The 20,201-nt window shown below is 33.4% G+C and overlaps 2 protein-coding genes across 7 annotated transcripts; one reads left to right on the top strand and one right to left on the bottom strand.

The window, feature by feature from the left end:
* The first annotated feature begins 1,597 nt into the window (after window positions 1–1,597).
* On the top strand, window positions 1,598–6,427 carry LOC114175961. 6 transcript variants are annotated; one of them, XM_028060826.1, is made up of 6 exons: window positions 1,610–1,760; window positions 2,674–3,114; window positions 3,482–4,113; window positions 4,944–5,170; window positions 5,828–5,915; window positions 6,159–6,427. In XM_028060826.1, the coding sequence occupies exons 2-4, from the start codon at window positions 2,713–2,715 to the stop codon at window positions 4,999–5,001; spliced, it is 1,092 nt and encodes a 363-aa protein (XP_027916627.1). In that variant the 5' UTR covers window positions 1,610–1,760; window positions 2,674–2,712; the 3' UTR covers window positions 5,002–5,170; window positions 5,828–5,915; window positions 6,159–6,427. The 6 variants fall into 6 exon arrangements, with proteins under 6 accessions (XP_027916623.1, XP_027916627.1, XP_027916625.1 ...); XM_028060824.1 differs by having other exon boundaries at window positions 6,094–6,427; XM_028060825.1 differs by having other exon boundaries at window positions 5,828–5,979; window positions 6,094–6,427.
* Window positions 6,428–12,984: 6,557 nt separating this feature from the next.
* On the bottom strand, window positions 12,985–16,207 carry LOC114176423 (cytochrome P450 734A1-like). Its single transcript, XM_028061466.1, has 5 exons — window positions 15,715–16,207; window positions 14,675–14,898; window positions 14,302–14,543; window positions 13,833–14,202; window positions 12,985–13,726 (listed from the first exon to the last, which is right to left on the bottom strand). The coding sequence occupies exons 1-5, from the start codon at window positions 15,974–15,976 to the stop codon at window positions 13,265–13,267; spliced, it is 1,560 nt and encodes a 519-aa protein (XP_027917267.1). The 5' UTR covers window positions 15,977–16,207; the 3' UTR covers window positions 12,985–13,264.
* Between the last annotated feature and the right edge of the window lie 3,994 nt (window positions 16,208–20,201).

Below are 20,201 nucleotides of genomic sequence, written 5' to 3'. Positions count from 1 at the left end.
AATAAGCGTGAGACAAACTTTAAAAACTAAACTTAAGAAAAAATAATTGTAAAAAAGTTGATTGGATTAGTTTTGTTTAGAATTTTGAGTTTCTATTTGATGTTAATAGGATCAATTTCTTAATTTTTTAGAAATAATAATAAATGATTATTTATCTATAAAATTAAACGGATAGAATTGATTAATTTTTTTATATTTTTATAATGAATAAATTGATTGAATTGATTATTTATCACCTTTGTACTAATAATGGAGGTGTAAAAACAAAATTACTTAACTAATGGTTCATTTTTAATATTATCTTATATAAGAGACAGATGTCTAACTTACAAAAATAATTAAGTTATTTAATTTTAATTATTACTATACTATTAAATTATATTTCAAAGTACTCATAAAATGACATAATTTAAGTTTTTGTTATATTTAATAGCATTACTCATAAATTTTCGATCAATAAGTAACAAGCATGATTTGTTTTTGTTAATAACTCTATAAATGATTTCACTTCACGTGAAATGAGTGCATATCTCATTAATAGATTTTACATTAAATTGAGGATATAAAAATAAGTTAACATTTGATTTATTTGAAAGTTGCTTTTATATTTCTTATATTAAAAATGTATTTTTCTTGAAAAAATATGAATATGATAGCGGAAATGGTAATATTCAACTACAGCTAATTGATTCTAAATTTGTTATTAATAGAAAAAATGTGCTAGAATATATTTAGTTAAAGTTTAAATATAAATCAGTACAAATTTTTAAGTAGTTATCTAATGAAATTAACTTATAACTTTAAACATTCGTATCTTTAATTATAACTGTTGATTTTCTTATCTATTTCCATATCCATAAAATAAGCACGCTTAATATATATATATATATATATATATATATATATATATATATATATATATATATATATATATATATATATATATATATATATATATATATATATATACACACACGCGTCCATCTCTTTAGTTTATTATGTAATAAATTTGTTAAAACAAGTTAAAACTAAGAGTAAAAAAAATATATATATATGAACAATAACTAATTTGTGTTGAAGGAGTAGAATTTTCATGATAGGAATCTTTTTCCGGCAGGATAAAAATATTATACATATTTTCAAAAAAATAAATATTATATTTATTTCTATCAAATGTTAATAAAGTTATTGTCATATAGCAGGTAGTACCCTCTAATCTCTTCTACAAACATTTCTGCTAGAATGTTTGAATTAGTTTGAAAATGGCAACACAATACTAAATAAATAATCTTCTGCAGTTTATGAAGAATGTCACTATAGAGAAAAGATAAAGATAGAATAAGTTTTGGTATTGTTGAAAATTAAAAATTTGAAAATAGAAAAAAAAGGAATAATAATTTTGTTTGTAATATATATATATTTATGAATTATATGAACACAGAGAGAAAGGAAAGAGGAAGAAGAATGGTTGACACAAGGAATGTTTACAATAAGATGAAACAGTTAATTCCCAACTCAACAAGCTATTCTTGGGCAGTTGGCAATGAAAATTCAGCTTATTTTTTAAAATAAATAAATAAATTAAGTAATTAAATCAATTTAATTTAAATAAATTTATGAGGAACAAACACACAATGAATATGATAATTTTACAAATAAAAACAAAAGGGAAAAATTCTACAACAACCGCAATCACAATAACAAGGAGGAGAGAGTGAAAATCACAGAGACGAAAAGATCGTCTTCTGAATCGGAACAAGGTCAGTGAATTTTCTTCTCCTCCCTTCTTACAATTTCCTCCCCTTCCATCTACTAATTCACTTTCTCTGCATAATTAATGGATTGTTATTTTTGTTCATGATTTTATCAATGAGCTTTCAATTTCAATTTTCTGCACGATTTGTTCTTCTTGTTGTTGTTTCTTTTGCTCTTTTTTTTTGTTGTTGCTGAGAAATGGAAATAGAATCACAATTCTCCGCTCAGGTTCTGTTGTTACCTGATTTAGTATTATTTAGTTTTTTTATTTTATTTTTGCCTTATAATATTTCACAAAATAAATAAAATTTAGAGAGAAAAAAAAGAGAGCCAGAATAACAAAAAGAAAGAACATTGAAACTCAGCAAATCACTGGCGTAAAGCACTGTCGATCGGGTTTAGCATTCAAATGAGGTGAAATCGGTTTAACGGCATTTGTTCTACTTCTGATCAATTGGACTTTGTCCTCACTGATTGGTCTGTTTCTCTCCCAGTTTTTCTATCTTTGCGTTTTTATTTTAAATTTTACTGTTATCTATCGTTGTCTATTCTGAACATAAACTTGCAACGAGTTCTGTATTTAGCTTTCTTTTTGGCCTCCGTTTTTTTTTTCTGATCAAATTTTTATACTTTATGATTAGTTGTTTTCCCGGTTTTAAAAGTCAAGATCTAAATTGATTAAATGTAAGAGTTTCGGATTTTTTTTTGTGACCTGTTATTTGGCTTCTCTTTTGTTTGTTTGTTTTATGTTTATTTATTGATTGCTATCACCATCGATTCAGTCGTTTCTACATGTTGATGATGGGTTGCTTTAATCTTTATCCTTTTTTTTTTCTTCTGTTTTGAGCAGCTGACAAGTGTGTTATTTTTGTATTTTTATTTCCGTTTCTTACTTTGATTTTTGTTATTGAAGAGCAGGGTTTCAGGTTGAAATTTTAGAGCAGTATATCAGCAATTATGAGATTCAAGAAAGGTAATAAGGTGGAAGTGTTGAGCAAAGTTGAGGTGCCTTGCGGCTCCTGGCTATCTGCAGAGATCATTTGTGGTAATGGCCACCACTATACTGTGAAATATGATGGATATCAAGATGATGCTGGTGAGGCAATTGTGGAGCGGGTATCCAGGAGAGACATCAGGCCATGTCCGCCAGTACCTGTATTCATGGAGAATTGGACTCCAGGTGATGTTGTAGAGGTCTTCCAGAACTTCTCTTGGAAGATGGCTACAGTTTTGAAGGTTTTGGGGAAAAACTACATTTTGGTCAGGCTACTTGGATCTTCTTTGGAATTTCAAGTGAGCAAATTTGACATTCGGTTGAGACAGTCTTGGCAAGACAACAAGTGGATAATAGTAGGAAAGGTACCTTCATTTTTTCCTTCTGAATATTTTTTCCCCTGTACGTAATTTCCTAGTGCTGTTGGCTTCCTGATGTGAATATAGTAACACATCTGTTGTGCTGGGTTTAACCTTTGATTGAATTTTTCAAATTTCATTTATTCAGAGCATGTCTTCTATGCTAAAAGTAACTAACAAAATTATAAAAAGGAATTTTTCTTAGGTTGTTTTTCTTGTTATACTTTCAATATTGCCTGTGTCTAATTTTCACGTTTTCTCCAGTTTTCCTGTTTTCTTTTCGTTTCACATGTTTTTCTTTGTCCTATTTTTCTTCTGGTCCCTCCTTGCTGTTTTATGGATGAATAGTTATTTATCCTTCTCCCATCTTCAGGGTTCTGCCAGCTGTGAGAATAGAAAACGTTCTAGCCAACTTCAGAAGACGGCCACAAAGACAAAACTGTCAGGTTCCACTTACTACCATCCTGAAAAGAAAAACCTGAGTATTCTGGAATCCGGACTTGTCTCTTTTAAAACATTGAAAAGAGGAAGCCATTCACAAGTTGAGGCATATGCTAAACCTCCCCCAAAGTTTAGAGCACTTGAAAAGGAAGGTGGATGTCACAGAATAAGAGTTAGGAATTCACCCACACCATTCAACCAGGTACAGGGTGTCAGTTTTCCAAGAGATGTGCTCGCTGAAGAATGTTTACCTGCTTCTATAAACAACAGAAAAACTGGAATTCCTAATATGGTGGAGATAGGAAGGAGGAAGCAAACTGGCGCTGTGGGTTGTTCATTTGAAGAAAACTTAGAATCAAATCATGCTGATAGTGTTACGTGCTCTGTTGGTAGTTGTAGTATCACTAGCAGGAATTCCTATAAATTGCAATTTCCTGTATCTGCAGGTCCTTTTGAAGATGTAGATGGTCCATATAGTGATGCTGAGTCTGTTTGCCAGAGGGATTATGAGGAAGGAAATTGTTCCCCTCCTACACAAGAGGAACTGGCAGCAGAAATTCATAGGTTAGAGTTGCATGCCTATCGCTGTACAATTGAGGCATTGCATGCATCAGGACCCTTAAGTTGGGAACAGGAAGCATTAATGACAAATCTACGTCTTTCGCTCCACATATCAAATGATGAACATTTAACGGAGCTAAGAAATTTGATTTCATCTGAAAATAGCATTCCTTTCAGATGACAGGAAATTTTTTTCATCTTCAATTTAATACTTTTTCCCTAGGATAGAGTTTCATGACAGTTTGATCTCAGCCTCATTCAACTGTAAGAAAGATGAAATATTTCAGTCCTTCATTTATGTTTTATGACTTAGTGGTATAGTTTCATGTGAATGTATATGGCTAAACTTCGTGAATAAGTAATAATTTCTGAACTCTTGTCAATCTGTTCTATGATATATCCTCTTAATTTCCTTTGGACTTCTTCTGGTAAAAATACAACATCAGGATCTTCCTGGAACCTTTGTTACATTCTAGATTTTGCACACCTGGAAGACATAATCTGACCACTGATTTAAAATTATGTGGTATACTAAAATGCTGTTATATATTGAGGCTCAATGAATAACATGCTTTATAGGACTTGTGTTTTGCATAATTTTTTTTTATATTTCATGGTGATTTTAGAAGATTGTTTTGCATTCATATCATTGCTCTTAAATTAGAACGAACGGAGAAACTTTTGTTTCCTTTCTTAGTTTGTTACATACAACGATACAAGCAATGTCATGTAGGGGACATACAATGTGTAATACTTGTCTCTGCTCTCCATAATTTGGAAGTACAAACAAAGTCATTTGCAGATACCAGTAATACTTCCCCTGCGTTTTCCAGGGCTGAGGAGTCATGTAGGTGTTGCTTCCAGATGTCTACAGATTTTCTCTTGCTCTAGACAAGGGATGGATTTTCTAATATGGCTCTTGATAAGCCAACACTTCCATTGGCTTGTGGAGTTCTCGCATTCTTCCATTTCAGGCCACCTGTGAGCCTCGTATATATGTTTTGCGGAGGATGCATGCTCAGAGTCTTGTGGCTACAATGGGGTGACCTGATATGTGAATGTACAATTGAAAACTTTCACCTTAGCTTGTTCAATTGTGATATCTTTTGCATGCTGATGCATGATTCAGTATCAATTACTAATGAAATTATCACTGTTACTGCGCGTGCATAACATGCAGAGGATGTTTACATGTCAATTCCTAGTTACTTGTTAAAATGTCGAATGTCCAGCTTTGTAGTTTTAATTGAATTGTAACTAGAAGTTAGAAGAAGGGTGCACTATGATGGTTATAATGGCCATTTTATTTTGCTATAACTAAACAACTGTTAATCACGTATATTAATTAATAGAAACATAATTAAGATGTCTAAATGTTTAAAGAAGCACCAACTTTAGATAAAGATAATTTTGACAGAAAACCTCAGGGCCCTATGCAGTAGACATTATTGAAAAGGATTTTTAGTTTCTGATGTGGATACGTATGGAAAGTATTCACTTTCTTCCAAATTTTAGCAACTCCTCATGCTATTTTGTAATTTGTGTTATTTATCTGTCGATTGGATTATCCTTCAGTTCATCTAATACCTGACATAACTGCTTTGAACAATGCTGTTCTAGTACTTGTGCACCTGCTACTTTACAAGTTACGTGAACATGTTTTTCCTTTTATGGTTGTAAGCTTAACACAAGAAAGTTGTCATTGCTTTGTGGCTAGTGCATCAATGCTCAGCAATGATCAATTAGCACAAGGTCCAAATGGCTCTTGGAAGAACATGGCCACAATAAAGCCGGCATGACACGAGGTATGGCTATGAACGGAATATTCGTTTTATGCATACATTCCACAATTCCAATGATCCATATACAGTAAGTAAATAGATTTCATGCACTTCATCGGCATGTTTGACTTGCTTTCTAATTGAGAATCTAATTTATCGTTATTTCAACTCTTATCGGTGTCCTCTACATCACTATCTTTAGAGCTCAATTTTCCAGATTCCCAACAAGACCTTGGATTTGATTTTGGTTGGCCTAATATCTTTCAGTTGGGCAACGATACCTGCGTGTTCTTTGTGAAACTTTTGGCTTCAATCTGATGTTTAATCAATGTGGAATCCGGTGCCCTTTGAAGCATGTCCGTTGTTTGTCAAAACCTGAGTTTTGAAAAGCTGAATAGCTTCCTTAAAAGTATGATTTTTTTTTCTTATATATTTTTCCTTCCATTGTTAGTGCATGTTTAATTTGACATTTACTACCTCCAAACCTATGACTAGTCTGTTTATTTCACTCGCTTTATTTTGCTAAAATTTCTTAACTATCTGTCGCAATATGTGAAAGATTGGGTAAATGGGTTTCTGTTGGCTAGCTTATGCAAACACAGTGGTATTGAGGGGAAAAAATTCTGATATACCTTAGTTGGAGATTTTTTTGTTGCCGTTGACTGATGCAAACTGTCAGTTTACCTAAATCTAAATATGTTGTAACCTGGGTTCCGGCATTAGTATATCCTGTATGAAAGAATATCAAATTTTAAATCATATTGTTTCTTATTTTAAAAACCGTTTTCTGTTTTTAAGAGAGAAAAACTGGTTTGATAAAATTAGGATTTGAAAAGTACTTTTACAACTGAAATATCTTTTACGTTTTTAAAATGAAAAAAAATCAAACAATCTCAAAGGTATTTGAATTTAATAGTAACGTGCTAATGTGAAAGTTAATTCGGTCAACTAATTGAATGTGATTCTTAGTATAGTTTTTAACAAATTGTTATAAATTTTAATAAATTTAACACACAATATGTTTGTGAATGAATGATAATATAAAGTTATTGACACATATCACTTGTACTTTCATACATTACTTTCTCCTATTTGAAACAAAAATAGTACGACATATGGTGGGGGTTTGTTTATGAGGAGAGAAATGGCATCCAAATCCTGTGCGAACAACACACTGCTTTTCCTACGCGTCTCCTAAGGAGAAAGGTTCATTAAACTATATTTTAAAGCTGTTTTTGGGGAAATTCAATTCATGTTTATGGAAATGGCTACCTCCCAATACTTCCACAATTTGTATTTTGCAATGTCCAACATTTTCTAAAGCCAGATCTTTTGACCGAAAATACATTACAATTAAACGTTTTATCACTTTTAATTCAAAATATCTATGCGAACACTAGTAAGAGTTATTTATAGGTAAACCAATTTTCTTAAAAGCTTTTATTTTTAAGTTCAAACAAACTAGTCGCATCATCTGTTTTGGAGTTCTTCCTCCAAATTTTAAATTTTATAGGCAGAGAAGTGAGCCAATCGTGACCTTGTTCCAACAACTTTTTCATTGGACTGATTTCCGACGAAAAAGCAACAGTGTGTTTCAGCCAAGCCAAATTGACCCGACCTCTGGTGGACCTTCTGACCCAAACTCTTGGACCTGACATTAATTAGGATTTAAAGGAAACTGTCTGATGGACCCGAAATACTAATATGTTCTATAAGAAAACAAAATTGTCCTTTTCTCTTAAGTGTAATCAAATAAATAATTTCATATTTAAAGATTTTCTTTTTTGTTTGTAGTTCTTGATATTTATTCTTCCATTTGCACAATTACTTCACCAATTCCTTTTTCCTCATGCTTCAACAGTATTTTTTTTTTCCTTTAACCATATACTAGTAGTTTTAAAGAGGCAGTACAGAAATAAACCACGTTTTAAATATTACAGTCGCATGTTAAAATTAATTTGAACCTACAAAATTATTTTGCAGTTTAAATGTTTGATTAAACCCCAAAACTTGTTTTGGAATCAAAATCAACCGCGTGAGATGAAACGTGAATAATAATTAATATTCTTATTTTGATAAAAAAACGTTGACAAGAGTAAAATTATGGTGATTTCATGATGTGATATAATGTTAAAAAGTAAATTTTAAATTTAATTTAATTTTAAAAATTAGTCTGTGAGATTTTATAAATTTATAATTATAAATTTATTTTGTTTATAATCGATGTGAAATTTTTAACAGAGTATACATTAATTTTAAAAGAAAAAGAATTACATCAACAAAATGTTAAAAAGTATCATTTTCATAGTGAATTTGAATAGTAACTTCAAAGTATATTGCTTTGTATTACTTAGACCAGTTGGAAATCTTAATATACTCATTAGATGAGTTCAAGAGTATTTATATATATATATATATATATATATATATATATATATATATATATATATAATATATTAAAAATTTATTTTCTTTTTCTTTTTCTTTTTATTTTTAATTTGAAAAAGGGTCAACAATTTAGACTCGTCTAGAAAAATAAAAATACCAACTTGATGCACCAAATTTTGACAATTGACTTTAGAATTTAGGAATTAAGATTTAGGATATAGAATTTATAGTAAGTTTAAGATTTAGGGTATAGAATTTAGATCGAAGTTACGCATTATTTATCAAAATAAAACTCTTTATTTCCTAATATCATATTTACAATGAATGTATGACATGTTCCCTTTACTAGTCTTGTTCCTTATTTGAATAAGTTTTTCATTATTCAAATAAACAAGTGTCATTAAAACCTAGTTTTAACATTTATATAAAGTTATAAGCCTTAAATAATGAAGGTATAATTTTGGACATGGTAGTTTTTTCCTTGTAAATTAATCTGTGATGTTAAAATAAATTTCTTAAAATTCGAGAAAACAATACTAGATTAATTATCTTAAATTTGAAGAGCTATAGTGCAGTCTGAGAGAAGTCTGAGAAAATAAAAAAGAAACAGTCGTTCAGCTCTGGAATAGTTTTTCACTTCATTAACCCAATGATTTATACAGAGAAAGAAGAAATGTTATGGGCGTCGTTTAAAGTTTTAGATTGTGAGGTATGTGAATAATGTTTGATAATTTGATTTGAAGTGTACTAAAATGAAAAAAAAAAAAAAAGAAATTGAATTGTACTTACCGAAGTGATTTAACGTTTGACACGAAGTTTACCCGATTATCAATGATAAGGGACACGACATTGTTTGGCCTAGAAGACGGGATAAAAAGGATGATGGTTTGATGAGATTGGCATAAATGTTTGGTTAAATGACTCAAACCCAACCTTTGCTTCAAACTTTGATGTGTATGCTCCTCATCTCACAATAATTATTTGGTTGCCCCCACTTATCCATTTTTAGCTTCATCTATTCCAAAGAATGCTATAATGCATTCTCATCAATCTCACCAACTCATTCTTACCAACATTTTATTAAAAAACCTTTCTTTTTCAATTTGGATCTGCCTGTTTGAAGAGAACAGCAGCTTTTAACTTCAAAAAAGTGAATTATTTTGAGAAAAGTAAAATCTCTTATATATTATTATTAAAAGGGTGTTTACAAAATAGATCCCTGCACATTTTGTAAGTACAGAACATCACAAGTGGGCTTGTCACCAATATGACCAACAAAGTTTAATGTGAATTGTGTAACTGCCATTCCTTAGGTTGGGCCATTTTAAGATCTTCTTTTGGAAAAGGCCAACAACACAAGAGAGAGTGTTTGAAAAACATTTTTTTGTGTGGTGAGATAGATTTTTTGATGTGATTGTTAAAAATTTTCTCAAGTAGCAGTGTTTTTACAGCAGCATGAGTGAAAAGGGGTGTGTGGAAGAAGGTGGAGAGAAGAAAAAAGAGAAGAAAAAGAAAAGGAAAAAAAGAGAAAAAAAAATGTTATAGAAAGGGTTGACGGATAGGAAAGCTACAAATGAGTTGTGCATTAATGTGGCTCCACCAAATCCTCTACCATTGTCTCATTTGCTTCCTTCATGATTGGTATTCCCATGTGATGCTGCCTCTCTCTCTGGCTAAGAGAGAAAGAGAATGAAGCCTACAAGTTTTTAGGGTCACCCTCAACATCTGTACATCACATGAAAATGTATTTTCTCAACACCAAAGTTAATTGTCACAAATTATATGGGACAACTCCTTTCATATATTGGTCCCAATATACACCCCCATTTCAAACATTGGGTGCTGTTATCACCTCTTCTATTTCCTTCTTCTCAAAACATCAATAACAAATCTAATTAAACACTGCCATGCATTTCATTCTGCTAATTAATTTCTCAATTCAGAAAGATCGTAAAAAGTTGATGATTATGCAGTGAGATGAGATATTATTGATTGAGGCAATGATGTTAAAGAAGAGGAAAATGGTATACTGCGTGGTTTGATATTGGAATTACGTGACAGACCGACAAGGTGTCATTAAACAAGGGCAGACATTAGCCAGCTCAAATGCATTGGCATTAGTGCCTAATTAGGGGACATTAAAGATTAATTTAGTACAGTTTTTGTTATAATTGCAAAAATACTGTGCTTAGCAGTGCGCATAGATCTTGAGCATTTACTTGGGATTTTAAAAGTATGGTCTAATTTTTGGCAGAGAAGCAAAATAGTTATGAAACAGCAGGTTAGGTTTACTAAAATAACATGAGCTGTCCATTTACTAAAATAAAGAATTCTATTATTGAGGGCCACCTGGTACTAGTATCCCCATTAAGAACAAACACTCATGAATAATGGGGTTTTTAAATTCTGGGCTACTCAACAACACAACCATTGATTTAAGTGCAAACTTCGAAACATATAAAGTAGTAGTCGAAAGTGAAAGTAGAAACATAAATTTCAAGCCATGCAGAGCTAAATTTTATTTGGAATGTAGATTTTGTCATGTAGCTAACCTCAGGGGACACTGCTTAGATGTTAACGCGGAAGAATGCTGAGACAAACCACAAACCAACACCAACACACACCCAATCAAATTTCTTCGCGGATTACTAGGACTAGTTATCAGAGCGATAATTACAACAAAAATATGGGATAAAAAATATATATACGTGAAACATTATGTTCTTGTTTTATGTGAGATTGGTATGCTCAAGGCGTAATCTGCGATTCCCATCATTCACATTTTCTCACCAAAAACCTTACTGCTTTATACTTCGATTATCATTATCATCCATCTACTGCTACATGGTAGAATGCCGAATCATGATATTATAAATTAAAAAACACTCTATGGCAGTGGTGGCGTGAATAATATAATACATTCACACAATTCTCAAGATTAACACATATATAAGAGGAATAAATGAGTGGCAAGCACGTCCAGGAGTAGGAGTGTGCGAGTTTGCAGTTGAAGAAATTGAAAGAAAAGAAAAGAAAAAAAAGAATGGAGAGGTAATTATGCAATGGGGCCACATGGTGGTTCATGGCATGGCATGGCATGGTTTGGTTCCTTTAATAAAAGCTAAAAAGAAAACTGAAATTAAGAGGACAAGAAGAACTCCCCTAACCACATGCATCTTGGGGACCAGCAAAGGGTGATAAACTAGAATTCTCTCCCCCACTCTCCACGGAAGAGGATGAGAAGATCCCAAAAACCAGTACACAACCCTGTTCCTATAAATCTTACTTCTTACTAAATTACAACTCAAAACCAATAAACAATGTCCCCTTTGCTTCAAAACAACATTTTATGTCTCAAAACTACTATCTAACACTCTCCTGCATGCTCCTGCCAAACACCACTTCCAATAAATACAACCAAGCTACCCAACTAGTTTACTTTCCCCTTCAATATCGTTTAATAAACAAACAATAAATAACTCACACTGTCCAAATACGTCCTTATCCTAATTCTTCATTACATATATACCTTTTATTTTCTCTATATTTGTATTCTTCTTCTTGCCCATTATTAATCCGATCTATCTACTGCTATGGCAGTATTAGCCACCAAACACGTACGAAATTGGAAAACGGGGGTTGCACAAATCACTAGTGCAAACTGAATAAACAATGCGATGAGAAGGAAGGAACTTAGAAACCCAACAACCATGGGATTTCGGAATCTTACCTGTATACCATTTACTCTTAATTCAAGAAAGGTTTTGGCACTACTAAACTATACCATGCAGTGCAATATAATTAAGAAAGGGATATCATGACATGTCTTTCTCGGAAAGTGAAGGACGGTAGAGTTTCAATTCCTAACCGGTTACTTACTAGTACTACCACTCATGAGTTTCGTTCTAGAACTCGGGGAATTACATCTATGGAGATTGCAAAAGTGCAGAGCGCATTGAAAAGCTCATGATTCTTCATCATGGGGGGTGAAACCAGGAATAAAATCTAAACCGATGCTTCTTCTTTGGGGTCAAACAGTGATAAAGATTTATGGGTATTGATGTCAGTCAGTGGCAGATTGTAGAAGTGCTTTAGAAATTCGGTTTCCAATGTTCCTTCCTCTACTTCCTACCTATAGCTGCTGCCATATAACCATACCCTCCCGTTGCCTGTCTTTTAACATTATAATAATAGTTTCTTCCACACACCAAAAACTTGTATGTGTATAAAAAAATACAAAATGATTTTATTCGATGTTACATGTAGTCTGTCTTTATATCCGAATAGTCCAATTCCACTTGATTCGCAAGTGAATAAGATGAGAGGAGTTGATTACGAATGATGCATTGACTTGTCCTGTTAGAAAAAGTTTGGCCTGTCGTGCTGGGTGGTGTGTAGTGCATTATTTAGAGTTATCAGATTTGGAGAAAAGGTTCCTCACTTATGTATGTATGACTTTGAAATAACAAAACCGCCCCAATAAAACAAAAGAGCAGAGGAGAGGATCGAAAAACAAAATGTATGAATTAACAGCTCAAATATTGTTGTTTTTTGCTTACCCGTGACCCTTCCATCGGGGTACACAATTCTGTACTTTTCACGAGCGATTGTATAACGTAAAGGTTGAGAAACCGTAACGCAAGAAATATTGATTCAACCAAATATATTTTAATATTGACGGATAAGAGAGAGAGATAGAGAGTGAAGAATAGAAAATAATGAGAAAAGAAAAGGGCCAAAAATTCATTACAAAATTACAAATCCCTGTAAAAAAGAAAAGAAAAAATGAAGGAAAATATACAGAGGATAGAGAGGTGAAGAGAAGCAGGAAATTGTTAGGCATGTACTGGTTTGAGTCGATGGTGGTAGAGTCAGTAGGTTGAGTGGAATAAATTTAAAAAGAAGAGAAAAAAGAGAGGAAGGTGGTGGTTTGGTGGCTGAGTTGAGTTGAGTTGAGTTGAGGTGAGGTGAAGAAGGTAGCTATACTATACAGTTGCGTCGGGAAGAGTAGTAGGAGGAGTGGAGAGGCGTTGGAAAATGATTGGTGCGCCGTACTGAGGGTAGAGTAGCATGAGGACCGTTGGTGCGTGCTGATAACTAGGGGCCAACCTGAAACTAAAACGCTGGAGTATGATTGCGAGGGCCAGTTTGGTTTGTAGCACTGCCAGGTTTTGTCCGATGCATGTGCGAACACCAACCCCAAAGGGTATGAAGGCCAGAGGATGGTTCGCGGCGCGGGCCACCCCCTGGCTGAAACGCCCAGGATTGAACTCGTTCGCGTCGTTTCCCCATATGGCCTGATCGTGATGAACGGCCAGGATTGGAACCAGCAGCTCCGTCCCTCGTGGTATCTTGTACCCCCCCAACTCCACGTCCGTCTTCGCACGTCTTATTGTGGCGATCGTCGGCGGGTACAGCCTCAGCGACTCGTTCACGATCATGCTCACCTGCACCACACCACACCCAAAACACGTTATTGGCGGTTGTTGGACCGGCAGATGTTCCCAAACAGACAAAGCAAGATTTTTGTGCATTCCATTCCCATTTGCTTACCGTCCTCAGCTTTGCGACATGGTCTTTGGTCGGAAGCTCACGTGATCCACACATCTTCAGAACCTCCTCACGTGCCCGTACCTGCCACTGTGGATGCATAGCTAGGAGAATGGTCGTCCACGTCAGCAGGTTCGATGTGGTCTGTTTCCCTGCAAAGAAAAAGCTCTTGCACTCTTCCACAATGTCATCCACTGTCACATTCGTCGAATTCCTGTTCGACGCCTCGATCATCAGCCCCAACAAATCCTTCGCCCCCTTCTCCACCACCTTCTCCGAATTCTCCCTCCGTCGCTCTATCAGCTTCACCAGCGATTTCTTTATCTCCTTCTCCAACTTCCACGACTTTATGTTCCTCCTTGTGGGCACAAATCTGCACACCCCCCCATTCCCGATTAATTCACAAATCCCACCGCACTCACTCACTCACTCACTCACCCGCTTAAATGGATATTTATTAATCGACCATTACCTGTAACCCGGAATGAATACTTTCTGGAAGGCGTCGGCGGCCAAGTCCATCTGCTGGCCCTGTAACCGGAATATGGCTTTCCCGTCTTCGTAGCTGCTTCCGAATGCCGTCCTCGTGATCACGTCTTCTGTCAGCCTCTGAAACCACTCCGAAACTTCGATTTCCACCTCACCCTTCTCACCCATTGCCGACCACTTTTCCAACATCTCGACCACGCTTGTTGCCATCACCGGTATCAGCAACTAATTAAAAAAACGTGTATCTTTAGACACCCAAATCTCATTTATATATATAAAAAACGATTCAGTATCCGTATACGTGTTTTAATAATGGTAACAATAACAATGGGGCGGGGTAGGGCTTAGTTAATTACTTTTAGATTCTCCATGTGAAAAGTGGGAGAGATAATCCTTCGATGGTGAGCCCACTTTTCTCCTTTGAGGCTGAGGAGGCCATCGCCTTCCAGCTGCTTCACCAGGGGTGGAGCTTCGTTTTTCTCGTAAAATTCTGACTTGGATGTGAAGATTTCCCGGATGAGGTCTGGATCAGAGACGGTGAGACGAACGGTGGGTCCGAACCAAACTAGGAATGTTGCACCTGGATCAAAAAGTAGTATTAATTAATAATTAAGTGAGTAATAATATTAAAATTACTAATTTTTGGTTTAGTAGGATTTGAAAAGGGATTGATTTTTAACACAAAGTTGGGAGTAGCACAGTCCCGCAAGTAGTAAGTGTGAAGTTTGCAAAAGAGGAAGGAGCAGGAAACATGACAGCCATTAGTTTCAGAGGGGGCATGGATAGTGTAGTGTAGACCCTACAGCACAGAGACATTGAGAGAGATAACAGGGGGTGGGAAGAAGACAAGTCAATTTTAAAACGGTTACCAAACATATACAACAACATTGTCACATTTCAATTCCTCCCATACAAAAACAAAACAAAGAGGACAATGGAAAAGCAGATGACAACTCCGCAATGCCAACAGAGTGCACTTACACATCATAAAAATTATTACCACCGTATGCATTCACGGCACTTAGTCAACAAGCTAGATATATGTTTGTGTGTGAAAACAAGTTAAGAATATGGACAATGTTTGTATTACTGACATCCTTACATTACAGAGGACGCAGTGAGTGGGAAACAAACGTCTGATTACATTGCACATCAAGCTGAAGGGTTGTTGGAATTTAAGGCAGGAAAGGATTGATTGAAGGAAGGAGCGGAGTGATGAAGAGAGAAGGGAAAAGGGAGAAAAGAAGGAAGGAGGAGGTAGCTGAGGCAGGGGAGGGAAGGAAGGAAGTGAGTGAGTGAGAAAAAGAAAAGGCTGAAAAGTTGAAAAAAAGAACTGCAGCATTAGTTTTGAAATTGAGAAATGAAAAAAGAGAAAAGTGGAGGAGAATGTATATACCATAGATTTTCTTCCAGTGATGGTAGAAGGAAAGGACTCTGGGGAGAATGTTGTGGGAGAAAGGCATGGGTTTGGAGGAGGCCTTCAACATCATGGCGACAAGTTCCTTAACGTTGCCAATGAAGAAACGATAAGGGGGTCCTCGGATTCCTTGCTTGGAGAAGTGGCCTTGAATTTTTCTGGGTCGCCACCATAGGAGGACGGTGAGCTTGAGGAGGAAGAGAAGGAAGATGAAGGAGAGGGAGGAGAAGAGGGCGTCCATAAATGGTTTTTGTAGTTGAGGGAATGAGAGAAAAATGTTGCTTCTCCTTAGTGTGGACACAGCACACAAACACACACACACAGAGACAGAGTGGTGCAGAGAGAGCAGGGTCTGGGTTGGGTTTGCTTCTTATCTGCTTTGTTATGTTGGTTGTTAGTGGCTTGGGTTTTTAATACTAGAGTGAAGGACATGGACAAAGAGAGAGAGAGATGAGTTAACCAAGGCCAACGCCGTAGGGGCCGCCACTCCATTTCTAAGGGTCAACCAATGTGAACCTTATTTTAAACATAACAAGACCATGTTGCCCTTCTTCTCTTTTGGATTTTAGCACTCACATCTTTTTCTTATTTTACACCAAATCCATCATCTATTTTTTATTTCTTCTACTGCTAACATTTTTCCTTAAACACGCTTTACACCTTTTCCTACTTCAATTCTCTCTTTGCCTTCCCAACAATTTTTTCAACCTTCCCAAATCATTCTCCGTCACGCTTCCAACCCATCCAACATCTATAATTTACAAAAATTAACTCATAATTAGTTCTGAGTACAAATTTCTAGATTTGCATGCCAATTAGATTCTATGTCAACCAATTTTGTCTTCTTTTTTTGTGCGAAACACAGACTTAAAAAGTCTACATTCTTCTTCCGTTAACAAATAAAATCTATTATTATATTGTAAATTTAGATGATATTTCGACGTGTTTTTTTTTTTTCTTTTCTTACTCCAAACGTTGATAGTACTATTGTAACGGCGTATTGATATATAGATACAATTTTAGCATGAACAAATTCTATTGTTAAAAGATTAATTAAAAATATTGAGATACGAATATAAAAAAATTTAAATATATATGTTACATATAAGTATTAAAAAAAGTTATTAAATATATATGTGTGTAATATGGAGCAAATATTGGTACTTCAACAGGATGCATAAATAATCATTTATTGAGAGAATAAATACTGATATAAGATAGAAAAATTAGAAATACGAACCTTAATTTTAGTTAAAAAAACTATAAGTTATAAGATTAAGAAAATACAAAAATAACAAAAAAGGTTATTATATCTATTGGCTAAAAAATTGATATCTTTGTCTTCATAATATCAAATTTAGGTTCAATATTTATTTTAAAATTATATTTCTTACCTTAATCTTCATATTTGAAAACAAATACTCAAAAACTTCAAAAGTTATCATGATTTAAACTATTTACTATAAATCTAAAAGATGATTTATATATTTTAAAGAGTTTATTTATTATAAATTTTAATTCTAATATAATTTAAAATATGCATATATTATTAAATTTGATTATACAAAAATATTTCATTCGTTAAGAAATTAGCACGTTAATTAATTGAAATATCACCAAGAGTACATAAATTAAGAATTTTAAACCTGAACCCAAACAATATATATATATATATATATATATATATATATATATATATATATATATATATATATATATATATATATATCTGATAAACGAAACACTTTATACCACTTAATAATTTTACTCAACTTAATCTCCAATGAAATGAATCAAACGCAGATACAACAAAAATGTCCATAATATTTCCAGTGTGTGGGTCAGACAAACAACATAATTTTAATAAACACGTTTTTCAACTTTCCACTACGTCCAGAATTTGTCAACCTGAGAAATAATTTATCAAGTAAATTACATCTGATGATTAATTTAAGGTAAATTACATGCACCACCTTTTAAAAAAGTATTTAAAATTAAACGTGTTTAGTTCTAATAAAATGAATAAGTTTTTATAAAGAAAATGTTTTTCAATTGTATCTTTATCGTCACGTGTGACTCTGCTCATATTTTTCTTAGAATTGTCGAATGCATTATATAGAGAATAAAAATAACTCTGCATTTATAAATTAATATTATTTATTTTCAATAAAAGAAATATTAGACGAAAGAAACAACGATTTTAGATAGTGAAGGAATAAAAATATTTTTTTAAAGTAAAAAGTAATTTCAAAATTCAAAAGATGGATAAAAAAATTGTATAAGGACCACCAAAACCACAGCTGATTCTTAATTTTATTGAAACTGAGAAAAAACATAAACATTATAATTTGTATTATCTTTTATTTAATTTTAAAGAACTCTACTGTTAACTATTTTTAAGAAGTTGATTAAATGATTAATAAAAATATTTTTTCATTAAATAATAAGTAATATTAAATATTGCATTTTCTTACTACCTAATTCATTAGCGTATAACTTGTGTAGTCTGTACGATATTTTAGTTTCAAAATTTATTATCATCATTCTACATACAAAAAATTATCTATTTCTTAACAACAGAATATTTGCTAACAATTTTCCATTTCTGAACAATACATCTTCGTAGGGAGGAAAATTGCATCTTTTTAATGAGCGTATATTTTCTGCATCTTAAAATTGAGTATGAAATGAGATTTAAAATACTGCAACCATCAACTTTTTTTTTCATAATTTTTTTTTCATTCCAGAGTCCTTACTAAAGGTGTGAAACAAGTTATCTTCCTTATCAGAGTCACAAAAGAAAAAATTATCACTATTTTTTTACATCAAAATAGATAAAATGAAAGTGAAACATATTAATAGTAAGTTTTTTTAAGGCAGCAGCGAAATTTTAAAATAATTATAATAATATAACATAAGTATTTCATAAAAAAAAATATTATTTTTAATAAAAAGAACTATAGATTCTACACTGTGATTTCTACCCTACATGCACACTTATGTATGTCATTAATAGTTATTTAAGGTATCATTGAAGAATTTTGAGAAAAGAATAGGAGAAAGGTCAGATTTTGATTTTGAAATTTGAAAAATTATAAAAATATGTAAAATAAGACAGAAATATTTCCGAAATTTTGAAAAGCCAGATCCCATACATCCCTTTCAAAGTCTTCCCAAGTCTCAGTCTAATCATATTCCTTATTAATCCTTCAACTCTCTCATTTTTCACAACTAATGTCTCGCCACCTTGTGTTGCCGTCAACCTTGAATTGAAATTTGAATCTATCCAATTTTTATATATCACATTTTCTCACTGCAATGGAAATTTTGGTGAAAACAATATTAAGGAATAAAAAGAATGCAGAGGAGAGGTGAATTTTGGCCAATAATAAGTTGTGTTGGTAAGTGAAATTGAATCATTGGCAATGGTCACACTTAAAAATGGAAGGGACCCAATGGCCTGTGAATAGACGGTTTTTCCCCCCAATCAAGCAGCAACATAAGCAACAGATGCATCGTTTATGTAAACGCTGACAGAGAAAAAGGGAATTTAGTTATAGATATGTCACCTTGTGTACAACAAAATCTACATCTTGTTTATAATTTTGTATGTAAATGTAAATTTTCTTTTTGGACTACTTATAAAATGGGGAAAGAGAAAGTGACAAAGTGACAAAGGACTCCTACCCTATACCCACAATTAGAATATAACCCCTAATTCATCATATTAATAATCAAATACATAAATACAAATTTGTTTATTTATAAGTTTACCCTTCAAATAAAAGTCAACATGTTGTCATTCCACATGGATGCTGTCTAATCCAAATAACTTACCATAAAAAAGGTAATCTCAATTGATGAGGGGAATGTGTTACTTAGTGATAAATAATAAATTTATATTAATTCGGGTAATTTAGGGTTGTTGTTACCATGTTCCTTAATGTGGAAAAATAAGATGATGGGTGTTATGAGAAAGTGAGGGGAAGAGAAAGCAAAGCACAAAGGAGGTTGTCGTTTTGGAATGTTGCTCTTAAATTTGTGCACATGGGAACAAGGGTGTCTAGGTTAGGGTATCCTTGTGTGCATTAGGTGGGGAAATATGCTGTAGTTGACCCAACACTGGGGTACCCACGCAAAGGCACCCGTCCCTAATGTTGTCCTAATACACCCAAGACATCTTGGGGCCATGTGCCCCTCATGGGTCCTACAAATTTATAACAGAACTCAACGGCTTAGACCTGCCTCATCACTTTCATTCCACAATCAATTTATGTTCCTAAGCCAGATTCCACAAAATAGGAAACCCTTTCTTTCACTCTCATTTTCCAATTCTCTTCTCTCAATCATTAATACTTTTCCAATCATTCTTAACATTCTCAGTTACACATCAATACCATCATTAAACCATAATTTAAATCCAACCTTTCATGTCTAATCTTATCATATTTTTTAGACTTTGTTCT

This window comes from Vigna unguiculata, chromosome 3 (genome assembly GCF_004118075.2).
Source record: "Vigna unguiculata cultivar IT97K-499-35 chromosome 3, ASM411807v1, whole genome shotgun sequence".
NCBI classification, from domain to species: Eukaryota; Viridiplantae; Streptophyta; class Magnoliopsida; order Fabales; family Fabaceae; genus Vigna; species Vigna unguiculata.
Note: the sequence above shows the minus strand (reverse complement) of the source record. Positions and strands in the feature narration are given on the sequence as shown.